Source organism: Megascapheus bottae, chromosome 7, assembly GCF_031878675.1.
Source record: "Megascapheus bottae isolate mThoBot1 chromosome 7, mThoBot2.hap1, whole genome shotgun sequence".
Taxonomy (NCBI): Eukaryota; Metazoa; Chordata; class Mammalia; order Rodentia; family Geomyidae; genus Megascapheus; species Megascapheus bottae.
In genome coordinates this window covers 24,046,266-24,065,933 of record NC_143515.1, presented here as the reverse complement: position 1 = coordinate 24,065,933, position 19,668 = coordinate 24,046,266, and the positions used below count along the sequence as shown (strand labels likewise).

The following is a 19,668-nucleotide window of genomic DNA, read 5'->3' as shown; positions in this document are numbered from 1 at the left end:
TGGACTGGAACTCAGACAAGAGGGGGGGAAGGAAAGGCAAAGCAGCTCGTTGTGTGTCTGGGGATCACAGGTCCCTCCTCCCCGAGCAGAAGGCAGATGATGACAAACACCAGGAAAGCAACTGGCAGCTGTTTGCACTGTTGTCTTCTGGGTTTGAGTCCTCAGAGGTATTTTTAAGAATGCAGTAAGGGGTATCTAAACATGGCTGTGTAGTAACACCTTCCTTGCAGCACATGGTTCTTTGTGTGTGTGAACACGCACACACATGTGCCAGTCCTGGGTTTTAAACTAGGTGTCTAGATGCTGTACCTGACCTTTCGAGTCTAGAACTCTGCCACTTGAGCCACAGCTCCACTTCTGGCTGTTTTGTTGTTGTCATGAGTTGATTGGATATAAGAGTGTCACAGACTTTCCTGCCCAAGCTGGCTTCAAATCATGGTCCTCAGATCTCATCTTCCTGAATACCTAGAATTATAGGCGTGAGCCAGGAGCTGCTTATGATTCTTGGCAGATCTGGTCCACAGCCTGGCGCTCACCTCTGTGCACCCCACAGACTTTCCCTGCAGGTTCGTGTGTCCCGGGGGCACCACTACAAAGAATAACCCAAGTTTCTATAACCTGTAGTCACTTCCTCATCTCCTCAGTGGAGAATATAATGGTGCCTGACCTGTTAGTGCTAGACATTATTTTGAACAGAATGATGAGAGATGGAAAGTGAGGTGGTAGAGGAAAATAAAACTGACAAGGAGGTAGAAATTAGGAAGTAAGTGTGCAGGTACAAGAAGGCTACTCTGAAGAATCTGATTTTGTTAGTAATTGTTCAAATGTGCAGGAACTGCATGAGTCTGTACCTTTGGAAAAGGGGGCCCTGTTGAGAGGACAGAGAGGCAGAGCCAGCATGTACTCAACGTTTGGTGTATCGACACAGTTTTATATCCAAACTAAGCTTTTATCCATAGGGAAATGTTTTGAATGACCATGGAGTTGTTTACGAGCATATATATATATATATATATATATATACATATATAATATATAAGAGTTGTGCAGAGTGCTTTAGAAAATGAAAGGATGGTCACTTATTTCCTATTATTAAGCACAAAGGCCTCATATGTGCTTACTAGATCAAAGTATGAAGGAACAGCAAGAACTACATCAGCCATTATTAGAAGGGTAGAGGTAGGGGCCTAATCTCAGAGCCTCATGCTCTCATTTGGCTTTTTTCACAATTTCTGGCACAGACATGAGTCAGCAGTGCCAGGCAATAGGATAAATTTTAGGCATGCTCCCCCCATGTTTTAATCTGTCTACTGCAACTACATTTGATGTTCAAAGTACACGTTATCCAGACTCACACTTGTGACTAGTGCTGAAAAGGGACCCAAGTACTTCATGCCTGATTTTTAAAAAACAAAAATTGCAAATTCTTCTATTTCTTAGTAAGTTAAAATAAATTTGGGGATATGCCTGCACAAATGTCATCCAATGCGCCACCTCAATTGAAAAGGAAAATGTAATAGTCAGGGTTCCTGGGAAAGGAATTGTCCTAACCCTCAGCCTTTGGATGGGTTGCCACAAGCACAGGAATGTGTCCCTCATAAGGACACCTGACAGACACATCACAGCTGAACACTTGCCAACCTGGAGCCACCCCTTCCCATCATGACTTACAGTGTGAGAGGAAAGTGAGGCATGAAGATGGTGAGATGAAGAACAGGGAAGAAGACTGAAGAAATCAGGGGAAACAGAAAGAAGCAGGTGGATTCAAGATAGCTTGTGAGGGACAGAGAATGGCAGGTGTCATCAGACATCCAACCTTCTCATCTGAGTGTGGATGAGAGTTCATAATTACAAGTACATTGCATGAAGATGGAAATCCATGGGACAAAAAAAAATCAGAGACAAGGGCCAGAGTGTGCTTCCTAGCATGCACAAAGCCCTGGGCTCGATTCCTTGGAACCACATACACAGAAAAAGCCAGAAATGGTGCTGTGGCTCAAGTGAGAACACTGGCTTTTTTGTTGTTGTTGTTGAGGTAATGTACAGAAGGGTTACAGTTACATTTGCCAGATAGTAGGTGCATTACTTCTCACATGTTGATACCCCTTCTCATTAGAATGCTAGCTTTGAGAAAGCTCAAGGACAGTGCCCAGGCCCTGATTTCAAGCCCCAGGACTGGCAGAAAAAAAATCAGAGACAAGATTTTATTTCTAGATTAGTTTGTGCCCTTCTAACGGGACTCTCTGGATCCCTGACAGAAAGGAGACTAAATTTCTTGAGAGGGGATTCATGTTGTATTCATAGATTGTGTGTATGTCATTCTAAACAGGCATTCTAAACAATCACAGAAAAGGGAAATGAGCCCATTCTTGAAGACATACCCACAAGTGAACAGAAGAGCTTTCACAGTCAAGATATCATTGCATTAGAATTTGGCTTTTTAGGTATAGTTAGAAAAGAGCATCAAATCTAGGGTATATAAAAGATAAATATTTGGTTTAAAGGAATGCTCTAATGTTATGCTTTTGGTTCTAGGCCATCTTAAATGGCTTTCTGACTGACTTCCCACCAGCTGTAAAGCAAGCTTCATCGAACATTGTAGAAGCTGCGGTTGAAATTTATAACAGAATGAGTGTTGATCTCCTACCAACACCAGCCAAGTCCCACTATGTCTTTAACTTGAGGGATTTATCCAAATGTGTGCAAGGTAATGTATTAAACCCTCTTTCTCCTACCTTCACCCTCCATTTCACCATTTCTCCAAATCTACCCATGTATCCACAGGTGTCTGTGACTTACCTGGAAATTCCATACATGCCCTGTTCCAGTCTACCCTTCCTCTCTCTCTCTCTCTTCCCAATCCAAGCTAAACACCACAGATTTTTCAAACCCCACAAATTCCTCTCATTTCTCAATCTCAGCGGATGACTTATCTTTAAGTGAAATGCTAGAAGAAATCAGACCACAACTGCTTCATCTTTATAGGAGGTCAAACCTGAAATAAAGCTTTTCTAATATCCAAATCAAACCCTCCTCCCCACTTCTTTTGTATACAGAGTCACTAACTTAATTGTGCACTTTGCCCTCTGACTCTATCCTGTGCTTTTTATTCCGTACCGTTTTAATTTTTTCTCAGTAAAGATTCAAACAAGCCAAAGATAAAGCATATGCAATATGTGCAAAGTAGCCTGAGTGAAAGCTATCAAGCAATATCCATCTCTGTTCTCCATCTTCATCAAGGTCCAGCTTGTTACCTTTGGTGCATTAATCAGGCCGAGAATGAACTGGAAGACCACAGCCTACGGCAGGAGCTGAGACCTGACTTAAGAACCTGGACTACCTCGGCTACTCTTCCTTCACACTCAGTCCTCACAAGCTCCCAGTCTCTCCAATTCTCATTCTAAAGCTCAGCACCATTTTCTTTTTCCTCCTTTAAGAGATGAGAGACAACACTCAAATCTGACACATAAACCATCCTTGTCATGGGAAGACACTGCCATTTTCCATCCACACCACCAACGAAAACTTCCTCTCCTCTACTAACAGTGTGGCTCTTGAATTGTCACTCATTTTTCACAGAAACATTAGCAAATGGATCTGTTTCTTTACTGAACTTATTGTCCCCAAACATTGTCTAATCTCCCATTCACTCACCTCCCTTGTTTTTTATTGTCAGGGTAATGTATAGAGGGATGATACTTACATTTGTCAAGTAGTGAGTACATTACTTCTGCCACGTTGATACCCTTTCTCGTGTTTTTGTCCTTCTTTCCCTCCCCCAGCCCCTCTCAATCATCTTGTTTGCCCCCTTCCCTTCCCTATTTCAAATAAACAAATAACCATATATACACTACACCAGGTAACAAAGTCAGATACAGTAACAACATGAGATTAACCATAAGGGGAAAAAATGAAAAAAATAACTGCACATAGTATATTGAGAATAATAATCACAAAGATAAACCTCTTGTTTCCATATCCTAGAGTTCATTTTGTGTAGTCTCATCCCATATGACTATATGTACATAGCTTTTGAGCTATTGTGATCCTCTGCTAGATCTTAGATGTGTACTAATTATTGCAAATGAGGGAAACCATGGAGCCTATGTTCCTTTGGGTCTGGCTTACTTCACTTAATGTGATTTTCTTCCAAGTCTTTACATTTCTTTACAAATGGGACGATGTCATTCTTTCTGATGGCAGCATAGAATTCCATTGTGTATAAGTACCACATCTTCTTGATCCATTCACTTACTGAGGGGCATCTGGTTTGATTCCATATCTTAGCTATGGTAAATAATACTGCAATAAACATCGTTGTGCTAGTAAGTTTAGTGTGTCCTTGCTTCTTGGCATTTGGGTAAATCCCAAGGAGTAGGATTGCTGGGTTATAGGGGAGCTCTATGTTTAGACTTTTGAGGAACCTCCATACTGCTTTCCATAGTGGTTGAACAAGTTTACACTTCCACCAACAGTGTAGTAGTGATCCCTCCTGGCCACATCCCCTCCAGCATCTGTTGTTATTCGTTTTCCTGATCCTGGCCATTCTAACTGGAGTGAGGTGGAATCTTAGAGTTGTTTTGATTTGAATTTCTTTTATGGCCAGAGATGTTGAGCATTTCTTCATGTGTCTATAGGTCAATCTTTCTTCCTCTTCAGAGAAGTCTCTAAGTCTTTAGCCCACCTTTTAAGGGGATGGTTGTTTCTTTGAGGATTTGTTTTGGAGTGATTCCATGTTTTGAGCTGTAGATACATTGTAGATATGAGGCCCTTGTCTGTTGTGTGGCTAGTGAGGATCTTTCTCATTGCTTTTCTACTCCTATTTTCTTTATCAACTTCCAAGCATCAACATTGAGGATCCATCTCAGCACTGATGGCTCACACCTGTAATCCTAGCTATTCAAGAGGCTAAGATCAGAGGATCAAAGTTCAAAGCCAGACAGGCAGGAAAGTCTATGAAGACTCTTATTTCCAGTTACCCACCAAAAATCCAGACATGGAGCTGGGCCTCAAGTAGTAGAGCACTAGTCTTGAGTTAGAAAAGAAAAGAAAAGAAAAGAAAAGAAAAGAAAAGAAAAGAAAAGAAAAGAAGAAAACAACCTAGAGACAGCCCCAGGACCAGCACCAGAGATGGGAGGGGGGTGAGGGGAGGATCCATTTTATCTCACCTGTGATAAAGTATCCGGGAAACTCAAGTCGTTAACTTATTGTTCCCACATTTCATCAACATGTTCTAGAAATGTTCTTATTTCTGTAATTTTAATTAAATTTAAGCACTTCAAGAAACACCCGTAGACTGAGGTTTGGCTCATGTAGAAGATACTTGCCTACTAAGTGTGAGAACCTGAAAAAAGAAAAATAAGAAGGGAAAGGGAAGTAAAGGGTAAACATCACACATGCACATAATATTTTTGTTAAATATAACACCATTGTCTATAGAAATATCTTAGTATCAAAGGCAGTGGGGACAGTATCAACTATGTACATTATACACATTCTCCATGCCCTTGTCCATATGGTGTGGACAGAAACACCCATATGAGGCATTTTATTGCAAAAAGAACATCTCCAGGTACTATTATGTATTATTGCACCCACTGTACCACTAAATTATTACGACTAGGTTTGATACTAATTTTTAAGTGCTCAGAATAGTATGAGTAAAATCCATGTCCTAAAGAAAGGAGATATATATATATATATATATATATATATATATACACATATCACAAAACAAGATAAAAGGTTTGTCACATAATGCATTCCAGTTCTACTTTCAAAAACTGAGGTTTCCATTATTCTCCACACACATACATTGGGAAAGCATTTACTTCTAGTAGTGTGTAGATGGAGTTGAACTTAATGATTTCCTAGTTAAATTATTACTAGATATTCCACAAAGGTAATTTATTTTCCTTTTTTTCTCCTAAAAACTAACAGGTATTCTCCAATGTGATTCAGGAAGTATAAGGGAAGAAATGCAGATATTCAGACTCTTTTGCCATGAATGTCAAAGAGTATTCCATGATCGTTTGATTAATAATGAAGACAAGCACTACTTCCATGTTATTTTGACAGAAATGGCCAGTAAATATCAATCCTTATTTGCATTATTTATATCCATTAACTTTAGTAGCTCAGATTTATAAATAAAAATATTGCGGCAATTGTTTTCCTGAAATGCAAGAAAGTTCAATAATATTTTAATTCATGATAAATTTTTAAGTAAACCAGCAAACCAAAAACAAAAGCCAGAAGTGGAGCCATGGTTTAAATGGTGGAGTGTTAGCCTTAAGCCAAAAGATTCAGAGACAATGCCCAGACTCTGAGTTCAAGCCCTAGGACTAGCACAAAAGAGAGTGAGAGTGAGAGAGCAAGACAAGGAGAGGAAAGAGAAGGGGGGAGAGAAAGAGAATTATCTGATTGAAAATCATGACAATTAGAATAATCTAAGCCAATATTTACTATGTCGCAACAATTTTTAATATTTGTTATTTTTCATCTTAAATATGAGAAATTACCAACCAAACTAAAGAGGCATAGTGCAAGCATGGCCTTTACTGAATTTTCATCTATAGCAATTATGGCTTTAGCAAAGTAACTGCTGACATTGTCTGCATATCCTATTGAAAATCTGCATTCCAGCTTACCATTATGTCAAATTTTTTTATGTTTGAACAGACAAACATTTTGGAATTTCAATTGAGCTGGACTATTTTTTAACCAAGCCCATCATATTTGGAGATTTCATTAAGGTAAGTATACTGTATTGCTTTAACTGCATATAAAAATTATAAAGCATTTGTTATTTTCTGAACCACATATTTTTGTTGTTGTTGTTGTTGTTGGCAGTACCAGGGTTGAGCTTAGGGTCTCATGCTTGCTAGATGGGTGTTCTACCTTTTGAGCCATACCTCCAGCTCAAATATTAGCTATTTTCTGCTTCAAGTCCTTCTTCTACAAGAACTTTCTGTTTGTGAAGGTTAAATGTCTGGACTAGGTATGAGTAGATTATTGTCCCATGAGCCTGTCAACCTACAGTGGATTATACATCCATTTTGTCAGTGCACAGCCACACCCACCATTTACTTATACTTTTGCCTTACAACAGCAGAGTACAGTAAGAGGCAAAGCCTGGGTGTCCTGCAAAAACTGAAGTATTTACTATTTGGTCCTTTACAAAGTTCATTGACTCTTGAACTAGTTATATTCATCTTGGTAACAGTTTGAGTCGAGAAGGAGGCAGAGGTTTAGAGGTTTAGTCCCATAGTTAAGGAATGTAATCCCTTGTATTCTTGGTCCTGTTTAGTATTTGCTCAAATGTGTCCAGTGATGACATTAGACTAGCTTATTAGATTTCCTATGTGGTTAGGGGGATGATATCACCAAATGAATAATTCAAAGGAGAAATGAAGACTGGGACTCTTCTTGGATTGCCTGGGTATTTCAGTCCAAGTGAAAGTGCTGCAGGCAGTTGCCACAGCAGAGAAAAGACATCCTCCACTGATCCAAACAAGAACTCAACTCCCTTAAGTTTACACCTGATTTTCATTCTCAGCAATTGATTAAACCCTAGACAGCTGCTATATGACAACTACATATGTTCTAGCATAATTGTTTATAACAGTAACAATCGATCATGTGTATTTTCAGTTAGTTTTTCTAATGCCAGTCACCTAAGAGCAAAAGTGTACAATCTAAGTGTGTTGGGTGATACAAAAAAATTGAAGCCATGTTCTTAGCTCTGGTGTGAATTCTAATATACAAAGAGCATTGGAATTACAATGTATTACTTGAAGAAGTTAAATGAAATTCATTTCCCAGACTCTGCATCATGTGTATTTATATATTACATCATGCTTCTTCTCCCATCAATCATCTTACAGTTTGGAGCAGAAAGGGAAGATAGAATTTATGATGACTTACCTGATATGGAAAAAATCTCGAATGTTCTACAGGACTACCTTGATGATTACAACCTCATAAACCCTAAAGAAGTAAAATTAGTATTCTTCCAGGATGCCATAGAACACGTTTCGAGGTATGGTACTAAAAATGCCTAGCTGTACATTGATTTTATTGTTTCTTTTTTGTGTGCCAATAGTGGGTCGTAAACTCAGGGTCTTCTGCTCTCAGTGGCTTTTTCCTTTCAAGGCTGGCGCTCTATCACTGGAGCCACAGCTCTACTTTCATCTTTTTCTTGCTTAATTGAAGAAAAAGGCGAGACTCCCAGATTTTCTGCCCAGAAAGGTTTGATCCACATTCTTCATATGTCAGTCCCCTGAGTAGCATGAGTTGCCATCACTCAGCATTAGAAAGTAAAAAAGTAAGTGGTATAAACACTTTAAAGAGGTTGCTGGTTGGACTGGTGTCTCTTAGCAATTGTCAGTCTAACTCAAAGATTTTTTGTTCTTTGTGGTGGTGGTCATGGGGTTTGAACTATGGACCCGGACACTGTCCCTGAGCTCTTTTGCTCAAGTCTACCACTCTACCATTTTGAACTATAATATCACTTCTGGTTTTCTAGTGACTAATTGGAGATAAAAGTCTCACAGACTTTCCTGCCTGGGCTAGCTTCGAACTGCAAGTCTCAGATCTCAGCCACATGAGTAGCTAGGGTTATACATGAGAGCCACCAGCGATCAGCAGCAAAAGATAGTTTAATGTATTTTAAATATATATGGCAAGAAATTTCTTTGCAATCCCAGGAATAATTATTGTTGCTAAACATCACTAGATTGTTTTGTTCATTTTTATATGTTCTCTTCTTACAAAAAGAATCTAAATTGGTTTAAACAGATACATGTACAGGACAACAAGGATAACTGCATGCACATGTAAAGTGAGAGTTTAGTATTATAGCAAAACAAGTTGAATCCAGGCACCCAGTGGCTCATATCTGTAATCTTAGATTCTCAGAAGTCTGAGCTCCACAGGATTGATTATGGTTGGAAGCCAGGATGAACAAAATAATTTCAAGACTCCATCTCTAAAATAATCAACAAAAAGTCTAGAAGTATGACTTAAATGGCAGAACACTGACTGAGCCAACACACTAAGCAAGAATGAGGCCCTGAATTCAAGCTCCAGTCCCATCATCTGCTGATGAGGCAGATCCTAATAGATTGCATCTGTTTATGAGTGTGATTCCTGAATGTTGCAGGTACCTACTGAGAGACCTCTTGACATGCCCAGCATGAATATCTACAGCCCTTGAGCACACAACACTTTATAAAGTGGCTTGTGTCCTGATGGGCAGTTCTGAGGGTTGAAATGATGCTTGTGAGAGACTTCTGGTAGCCGTCTATTCTTTAAACCATTGACAGTAATGCCATTCGATGTGCCTATAAAGCCACAATGGAGAGCCTCTCACTCAACTGTCACATGAGGAAGTATGGATCAAGTGAGTGAGGACAAGGTGCACAGTACTGCACGGGAGTCCCTCTAGTGTTTAAAAAAAAACCAGGCAACCATTATGCTTTCATTGTTTCTTTACATAGGTAAGCGAATACGCTTGTGTTACTTTTCTTACCCAAAAGTGAGCTATCCAAGGGGCCAGAAGCGTGGCCTAGTGGTAGAGTGCTTGCCTAGCATGCATGAAGCCCTGGGTTTGAGTCCCTGGGACCACATACATAGGAAAATGCCAGAAGTGATGCTGTGGCTCATGTGGTGAAGCACCAGACTTGAGAAAGTCCAAGGACACTGCTCAGGCTCTGAGTTAAAACCCCCAGGACTGACAAAAAAGAAAAAAGTGAGCTATCCAAGCCTGATTCCAGTGACTCACACCTATAATCCTAGCTACTCAGGAAGCAGAGATCTGAGGATTGTGTTTAAGCCAAGAAAATTCAAGAGACCCTTACCTCTGCCAAAAAGCCAGAAATGGAGTTGTGGCTCAAGTGGTAGAGTGCCACTTGAAGAAAAACTAAGGAACAGGGTAAAATTGGTCAAAAAGGAATGTACTCTTCATCTGACTTATATAATTGTAACCCGTCTTACATCACCTTTACAATAACAATAAATACCTTTAATAAAAGGATTATAAGAATTAAAGGGCCAGGAACGTGGCCTAATGGTAGAGTGCTTGCCTAGTATGCACGAAGCCCTGGGATCAATTCCTTGATACCACATATACAGAAAAAGCCGAAAGTGGTGCTGTGGCTCAAGTGGTAAAACACTAACGTTGAGAAATCCCAAGGACAGTGCTCAGGCCCTGAGTTCAAGCCCCAGTATCAGTGCAAAGAAATAAAATAAAAATGTCTATTACATTTTTACGTATATAGTTCTCCTTTTCTATTTCTCTGAGAAAATGGTGTTTAGTCTCTCTATAGTGGGTAGGGGCTCACCTCCAGCGTTTCTCCTATTATACCAATACTATTTCTTCTTATGTCTCCTCCTGTAACTACTGTTATGTTGCCTCTTTTCCATTTTCCCCTTAGATTTGTCCTCTTTCTGTTTCGTTTTTCTTTTTCACCATTTTCATTCTACTTTTTTCTCTGAGTTCTCAGTATACAACTTGGCCTCTGGGTGGCTTATTCAATTTTTCCATACTGTCCTATCTGTGGGACTCATCTTTCACCAAGGTTTTTGTTGTTGTTGTTTAATAGTCAGATTTTCCCATCTCCCCAGTTCTTCAGAAACTCTGATTTTTTCCCCTTCCTTCTGAATACCCAGTCTGGTTGCATGTTTATAGTACTTTATCAAACTCCACTAACTGGAATCAGAAAATTTATAAATATTCTTGATATCTTGCAATAATTTTTCCCACTGGTCTCTCTTTTTGAAAGCAATGTCTTTTTGATGTTCAAGAAATTTGGGGGGATGTGTTGGTGGCTCACACCAGTAATCCTAGCTACTCAGGAACTGAGACCTGAGGACCACAGTTCAAAACAAGTCTGGGCACAAGGATGCCCACTCTCTCCACTACTCTTTAACATAGTACTAGAATTCCTAGCCAGTGCAATAAGGCAAGAAGCAAGCACAAAGGGGATCCAAGTAGGGAAAGAGGAAATAAAACTATCCCTCTTTGCAGATGACATGATTCTGTATTTAAAGAATCCTATAGACTCTACTCCCAAGCTCCTTGAGCTGATTCAAAACTTTGAAAGAGTAGCAGGCTATAAAATCAACCCTCAAAAATCAACTGCCTTCCTTTATGCCATCAGTGAGAGGAACGAGGCAATAATCAGGAAAGAAACTCCTTTCACAATAGCCTCAAAGAAAATAAAGTACCTAGGAATTAGCTTAACTAAGAATGTAAAGGACCTTTTTGACGAAAACTTTAAAACCCTAAAAAAGGAAATTAAAGCAGAACTAAGGAAATGGAAAAACCTCCCATGCTCCTGGATTGGAAGAATCAACATTGTGAAAATGACAATCTTGCCAAGGGATATCTACAAATTCAACACAATACCCATCAATATCCCAATGGCATTCTTTAAAGAAATAAAAGAGGCAATTCAAAATTTCATATGGAATAATAAAAGACCCCGTATAGCAAAAACACTTCTTAGCAGAAAGAACAGTGCTGGAGGAATTTCAATTCCAAACTTAAGACTCTATTACAGAGCTATAATTCTCAAAACAGGTTGGTACTGGCACAAGAACAGGCCTGAAGACCAATGGAATAGAACTGAGGACCCAGATATTAAACCACAGACCTATGGCCACCTAATCTTTGACAAGGGAGCCAAAAAAATAGAATGGAAGAAAGACAGCCTCTTCAACAAGTAGTGCTGGCAGAACTGGTTAAGCACCTGCAGAAAACTAAAGTTGGATCCTTCTTTGTCACCCTGCACTAGAATTAACTCCAAATGGATCAAAGACCTGGAGATAAAAGCTGACACACTGAAAACTTTAGAAGAAGGAATAGGAGATACACTAAGCCTCCTTGGCACAGGTAGAAACTTTCTTAATAAGGACCAAGAATCACAACAAATCAGAGAAAGGCTGGATAAGTGGGACTGCATTAAACTGCGGAGCTTTTGTATGGCAAAGGACATAGCTAGTAAACAAATCAGGAAGCCTACAGAGTGGGAGAAGATCTTCACCAACCAAACAACGGACAAAGGCCTCATATCTAAAATATATCAACAACTCAAAAAATTGAATCACTCCAAAACTAATCTCCAAAGTAACAACCATCCCATTAAAAAATCGGCCAAAGACTTAAAGAGAGTCTTCTCTGAAGAAGAAACAAAAATAGCCTATAGACACATGAAGAAATGCTCAACATCTCTGGTCATAAAAGAAATGCAAATCAAAACAACTCTAAGATTCCACCTCACTCCAGTTAGAATGGCCAGGATCAGGAAAACGAATAATAACAGATGCTGGAGGGGATGTGGCCAGGAGGGATCACTACTACACTGTTGGTAGAAGTGCAAACTCGTTCAACCACTATGGAAAGTAGTGTGGCAGTGCCTCGAAAGGCTAAACATAGAACTCCCCTATGACCCAGCAATTCCACTACTTGGCATTTACCCAACCATCCAGAAACAAGGACATACTAAATCCACTAGCACAACAATGTTCATTGCAGCACTATTCACCATAGCAAAGATATGGAACCAACCTAGATGTCCCTCAGTTGATGAGTGGATCAACAAGTTGTGGTATTTGTACACAATGGAATTCTATGCTGCTGTCAGAAAGAATGACATCGCCCCATTTGATAGGAAATGGAAAGACTTAGAAAAAATCATATTAAGTGAAGTAAGCCAGACTCAAAGGAACTTAGGCTCAATGGTTTCCCTCATTCGTCATAATCAGTAGAAACCATGGGCTCTACTAGCAGAGATCTGTAATAGAGCAAAATCTTGATACATAAGGCCATATAGTATGAAGCTAATTGAAAGGACCTCCAGAATATTGAAACAAAAGCCATATAAGGAATGATTGTTGTCCTTAATGTACTATGTTGTCTCTCATCTCCTTTGCTGTCCCTTGGGTATCTCATATTGTTATAGTATCTCACTTTGTTATCTGATATATTGAATTTATTTGTATTTGGTTATTTGAAATTTGATAGGGAAGGGGGGAAAACCAAGATGGGTGGGGGGGTGGGGGGGGAGGGTAATGGGTACCAAGACATGTGAAAGGGTATCAATGTATGTGAATTAATGCACCTTCTATCTGGCAAATATCATGTAACCCTTTTATTAATTACAATAAAAAATTAAAAAAAAAAACAAATCTGGGCCGAAAAGTACTCTTACCTCCAATTAGACACCACAAAACCAGAAGTGGAGTCCTGGCTCGAAATGATAGCCTGTTAGCCTTGAGCAAAAAAGCTCAATGACAACACCCAAACTCCCAGTTCAAGCCCAGTGACTGACAGAAAGAAGGAAAGAAAGAAAGAGGGGGGGGGGGGGGGGGGGAGGGGGGAGGGAGGGGGAGAGAGAGAAAGAAAGAGAGGGGAAAGGAGGAAGGAAGGAAGGAAAAAGAGGAGGGGAAGATAAGAGGAAGAAGAGAGGAAGAGGAGGGGAGAGGAAGGGGAGGGGAGGGGAGGGAGGAGAGGGGCGGGCAGAGGAGAGGAGGAGGAGTTTCTGCTTGCTTGTTAAAGTGAAGACCTGGGCTTGCCAATACAAGTTAATTTAAGTTGTAGCCTAAATCCATTTACACTTGGACAAAGTGGATAAAAAAAAAATGTTACTTTAAACTTGAATGTGTAATACACTGAGGCTACTACCAGCCTGTGGGGGGAAAAATAGGAAAATGGAAAGACATCTTAATACTGTTGGCCCCACCGTGAGCTTAAGATACCCTATCTGTCTCTCTAGCAGTCCTGATTTACTCAACTCTGCCCTTGCTCTCTGGGGCATGTCCCAGAGCATAAGCCATGTCTGTAACCCTCAACTAAATTTTCCTCTGTGTTGCTTTCCTACAGAATTGCCCGGATGATCCGCCAGGAAAGAGGGAACGCCCTGCTGGTGGGAGTAGGAGGCACAGGGAAACAATCACTCACCAGACTTGCGGCTCACATATGTGGTTACAGATGCCTGCAGATCGAACTCAGCCGGGGATATAACTATGACACTTTCCATGAAGACCTGAGGAAGTTGTATAAAATGGCTGGTGTAGAGGACAAGAACATGGTTTTCCTTTTTACCGACACCCAGGTACATTACTAATGTGATTGCCCGTGTGTACCAGGAAAGGGATGACCATACTCTACAGTCCAACATGTTCTTTGAACAGTTTGTAGGAGAAAGTTCAGAGGTTGTTGCCTCTGGTAACAGACTTCTTTTATAACACTTTTTATTTGCTTTATCAAGTTTTTCCCTCTCAATTCTAAGTAATTATGATCAAAATTAACAATGTTTTCATCTTTGGAATAAGATAACAACAAGTAATAGCAACAGGAAATAAATTCTTACTATAGGAGTACATAAATACATCTGTGACTTTTCTAAATAGGTTTTAGGTAAGAAAAGGAGTAATAAAGACTCCAATCAGATTAATTATAAAATTAAAGTCATATTACAGCCAACTCACTGATCTTGGGCCTCATTAGCAGAGGATTTTTGATATTAATTCCATTTGTATATTTTAACTTTAGGAAAAGTAATTTTTCTAGAAATCAGCCAAAGACTTGAGGGTCAGGTATTAGGGATTCACACTCAGCTAAGCAGGAGGCTGAGATCTGAAGATCACAATCTGAAACCAGTCATGACAAGAAAGTCCGTGAGAATCTTATCTCCAGTAAATTTCCAAAAAGTCAAATGTGGAGCTGTGGTTCAAGTGATAGAACACTAGCCTTTAGCAAAAAAAAATAAAAAGCTCAGGGACAACACCCAAACCCTGAGTTCAAGCCACAAAGTAGAAGATCTTCACTAGCCATACAACAGACAAAAAGGGCTTCATATCTAAAATATACCTATAGCTAAAAAAGATTAAATCTCTCAAAAACAAATCCTCAAAGAAACAACCATCCCCTTAAAAGGTGGGCTAAAGACTTAAAGGGAGACTTCTCTGAAGAGGAAATAAAAATTGCCTATAGACACATGAAGAAATGCTCAACATCTCTGGCCATAAAAGAAATACAAATCAAAACAACTGCACTGTTGGTGGGAGTGCAAATTCATCCAACCACTCTGGAAAACAGCATGGCTATTCCTCAAAAGACCAAACATAGAGCTCCCCTGTGATCCAGCAATCCCATTTCTGGACATCTACCCAAATACCAGAAACAAAGCCATACTAAACCTATCAACACAACCATGTTCGTTGCAGTATTATTCACCAAAGCTAAGATATGGAATCAACCCAGATGCCCTCAGTAGATGAATGGATCATGAAAATGTGATATATTTACACCATGGAATTCTATGCTGTCATCAGAAAGAATGACATAGTCCCATTTGTAAAGAAATGGAAAGACTTGGAAAAAATCATATTAAGTGAAGTAAGCCAGACCCAAAGAAAAATAGGCTCCATGATTTCCCTCATTTGTAACAATTAGTATATGTTTAGGATTCTCCTAACAGAGGACCACAATATCTCAAAAGCTATATACATGTGTCCATATCTGACTTTGGTACCTGGTATATTGCTTATACATTTATTTGTATATTTGAAATAGGGAAGGGAAGGGGAAAAACAAGATGAGTGAGAGGGGGTGGGAGGAGAGAAAGTTAGAGAAAAACATGGGAAGGGGCAACAATGTTCAAGAATTAATGTACCCACTACCTGATGAATGTAGCGGCAACCCCTTTGTACATCACCCCAACAATTAGATTAAATTAAAAAAGAAGACTATGAGAAGGAAAAATTACATCTTCTATCTTTAGTCTTCCTTTCTATTATTTTTCCTATCTCTAAAGGTAGGTTGCTAATCTATTTGTTATGTTATTAAAAATGCATTTCTCGCACATAATTACTATATGTCTAGGCTTTTCTTAGCAAAAAGTCACAATGGCTCAAAAGATATTTTCAGGGCCAGGAATTTGGCCTAGTGATGAGTACTTGCCTCGCATGCATGAAAACCCAGGTTCGATTCTTTGGTACAACATAAACAAACAAAAAAAAACTGGAAGTGTGGCCAGGAGTTTGGCCTAGTGGTAGAGTGCTTGCCTAGCATGCATGAAGACCCAGATTCGATTCCTCGGTACCACATACATAGCAAAAAGCCAGAAGCGGTGCTGTGGCTCAATTGATAGAGCCCAAACCTTGAGAAAATGCAGGGTCAATGCTCAGGCCCTGAGACCAAGCCCAGGACTGGCAAAAAAAAAAAAAAAACCTGGAAGTGGTGCTGTGGCTCTAGTGGCAGAACTCTAGCCATGAGGGAAAAAAAATCCAAGGACAGTGCCCAGTCAAGCCCCAGGACTTGCCAAAAAAAAAAAAAAAAAAAAAGCTATGTGCATATGGCCACATAGGATGAGACTAAGCAAAATGATCTCCAGGATATGAATACAAGATGCTTATCTTTGTGGTTGTGATTTTTAATGTACTATGTGAAGTTATTTCTTTACTTTTATGTTTTGTTTTTCCCTTATAGTTTATCCCCTGATGTTGCTGTGTCTGACTTTGTCACCTGGTATATTATATATACATTTATTTGTTTATTTGACTTAGGGAAGGGAAGAAGAAAAACAAGATGATGAGGCAAAGGGTAAACCAGTGGAATAGAGACATGAACAAGACAATATGTTGGAAATGAACTTTACAACTTGAGAGGGGGTGGGAAAGGGAAAGTGGAAGAAAAACACAGGAAGGGGTAACAATGTTCAAGAAGTAATGTACCCACTCCCTCATGAATGAATCCCCTGACACTAAAATAAAATTTAAATAAATAAAACGCTAGTGGTCTGGCCTTGCAAAATTGACAAAAGCTAAAAAACAATCATTACATTCCGTGTTGGTAAAGGTATGAGGGAAATTGGCCTTCTCCTTCTGCATAGAAAATTTATAATCTAGCAATACCTTCCTGGAAAATGCTAACTGCAATACATAATCACAGACTTTTAATTTTATTTGGATGCAAATAAAATTTGCAGTTGTGTGCAAAGCTACATGTACAAGAATAGCTATTGTAGTATTTTTTTTTTTTGCCAGTCGTGGGCTTGAGCTCAGGGCCTGAGCACTGTCCTTGGATTTTCTCAAGGTTAGAGCTCTTCCACTTGAGCCTCAACACCATTTCTGGCTTTTTTCTATGTATGTGGTACCGAGGAATCGAACCCAGATCTTCGTGCATGCTAGCCAAGCACTCTACCACTAGGCCAAACTCCCGGCCCATATTGTAGTATTTTTAAATAACAACTTGAGTGTCCTAATGTACCATGAAAAATACATATGTAAATTTTAGCATTATCACATAATAAAACACCACTTAAGGATTAAATTTACATTGTAGAAATATGAGAATAATTAATAGAAAACATTTATGATAGATCACATTTTATGTACAAAAAAAATCAACACAGATCCAGGTGAGCATGGCTTACACCTATAATTCTAGCTATTCAGGAGGCTGAGATCTGAAGATCATGATCCAAAGTCAGCCCAGGAAGGAAAAGCCGTAAGATTTTTACCACTGATTAACCACCAAAAAGCTGAAAGTGGAACTGTGGCTCAAGTAGTAGAGTGCTTTGAGCAAAAAAGCTTTAGGGCAACACCCAGGCCTGAGTCCAAGTTCTAGGGTCAGCATAAACAAACAAAAAATTCAATGCTGTTGGCTATTCAGTTTCAGATAGATGATAGATAGATAGATAGATAGATAGATAGATAGATAGATAGATAGTTATTCCTATGCACAACTAGAGAACCTCTGTGTGATGAACTTGTGGGTGATTTTTGTCTTCCTATCCATCTTTGTTCTGCTTCTCTATAGTTTTGCTGATAGTTTCTGAAAATCCTAAAATTAAGATATTGTATACAGAATCTTCTATGTAGTTTTTCTTATCTATAGAATTTCAGGATTCCGTCTAACTTTTAGGAGTCTCTTCTCTTATGGATGAAGTTAATACATGTCTTTTAGAATCAGTACTTACTCAAAACTCCCAAATAACAACTATAAAGTGACTGTTATAATGATCATCCTCCTTTCATCTATAGATTGTAGTGGAAGAATTCCTAGAAGACATAAATAATATTCTGAATTCAGGAGAAGTGCCTAATTTGTTTGAAAAGGATGAACTGGAGCATGTTTTAGCAGCCACCAGACCAAAAGCAAAAGAAGCTGGAATTCCTGAGGGGAATCGAGATGAGGTACCATATGCCCAAATAGTTGCATGATTTTCTATAAACAAGGGATCTGAGCCTTTCATATGACATTCCACAAGCCCTCTTACAGAATCCATAAATAGAAATTTTTCAATACGGTTTTTGGGGTAATTTTATGCTTTCTTGTCTATGTCTAAAGTGTTGGTTCCAGACTTCCAAATGTTTGCATAGAAGAGGAAGCCCTACTTCTGCCTCACAGAGGTCCTAATTTTGTCCACTGGCCAGCTTCTCTTGTCCTTTAAGTACAAGTTTATTTCGCACACTGAAGTGTCCTGCTTGAGTGGGACTCTAGGCATGAGTCTAGTACACTTTTTATGGTGGGTTATGGGCCTTGAACTCAGGGCCTGGGTGCTGTCCCCGAGCTCTTTTGTTCAAAGCTAGAGCGTTACCACTTTAAGCCATAGCACCACTTCTGGTTTTCTGGAGGTTAATGGGAGATAAAAATCTCCTACTTTCCTATCCTGACTGGCTTCAAACTGCAGCCCTTTGATCTCCCCCTCCTGAGTAGCTAGGATTACAGACGTGAGCCACCAGTGCCCAGCTAGTACCTCCCTGTCCCCCACCCCCTACTGGTATTGAATTCATGGCCTTGTACTTGCAAAAGCAGCACTCTAACACTTGAGCCCTTTTGGTTTTAGAATGTCTTTCAGGTAGGGTCCCACACTTTTACCTAGGTGAGGCTTGGACTATGATCTTCCTACCTCTGCCTCCTTGAGTATCTGGGATTACAGGCATGTATCACTGTGACAAATTAGTCTAGCATATGGGTTCCCTGGCCAATCAGTAAGGTGCCCAATGTAAACAGAAATTTAGTTTCTCTCACTCAGGAACAGATGAAATAAGAAGACATATCCCAAGATAAAAGTTTTGGGACCACGTCACTTTTGCCAGGCTTTGCATCTGCAAATTGGATATCTATACTCTGTCCCTCTCAATTATCCTCTGTCCTCAAGCAAAATCTGCTATGAATGTCTGTGCTTTATGATGTTTTCTTTCTTTTCTTTTTTTTATGTTATTGTCGGGATAATGTATAGAGGGGTTAGTTATATTTGTCAGCTAGTAGGTGCATTACTTCTCGCACACTGCTATCCCTTCTCATGTTTTTGTCCCCATTTTCCTCCCCCAACCCCTCCCAATCATCTTATTCCTCTCCTTCCCTTCCATATTTCAAATAAACAGATAAACGTATATGCAATATACCAGGTAACAAAGTCAGATACAGTAACATGAGATTAACCATAAGGGCAAAAACCAAAAAAAAATAACTGCACATAGTACATTGAGAACAACAATCACACAAGATGACCCTCTTGTGGGGGGAGTTAGATCTAAATTATAAATATATATGAAAATATGTTCAGGTCATATACATATATACACAAACATTGACTAAAGCATGGTATACACAGAAGACTGAGTAGCTTCTTCAAACAACTTATAGTTTAACAA

The 19,668-nt window shown here is 39.4% G+C and overlaps 1 protein-coding gene across 1 annotated transcript in view; it reads left to right on the top strand.

Moving 5' to 3' along the window:
* Dnah6 (dynein axonemal heavy chain 6) overlaps window positions 1-19,668 on the top strand; it is a 171,399-nt gene that overhangs the window by 98,645 nt on the left and 53,086 nt on the right. Inside the window, exons 42-47 of the mRNA XM_090336588.1 lie at window positions 2,536-2,707; window positions 5,941-6,087; window positions 6,682-6,755; window positions 7,887-8,041; window positions 13,886-14,117; window positions 18,052-18,204. Coding sequence (XP_090192714.1) covers window positions 2,536-2,707; window positions 5,941-6,087; window positions 6,682-6,755; window positions 7,887-8,041; window positions 13,886-14,117; window positions 18,052-18,204 — 933 coding nt within the window. The remainder of the gene's footprint in view (window positions 1-2,535; window positions 2,708-5,940; window positions 6,088-6,681; window positions 6,756-7,886; window positions 8,042-13,885; window positions 14,118-18,051; window positions 18,205-19,668) is intronic.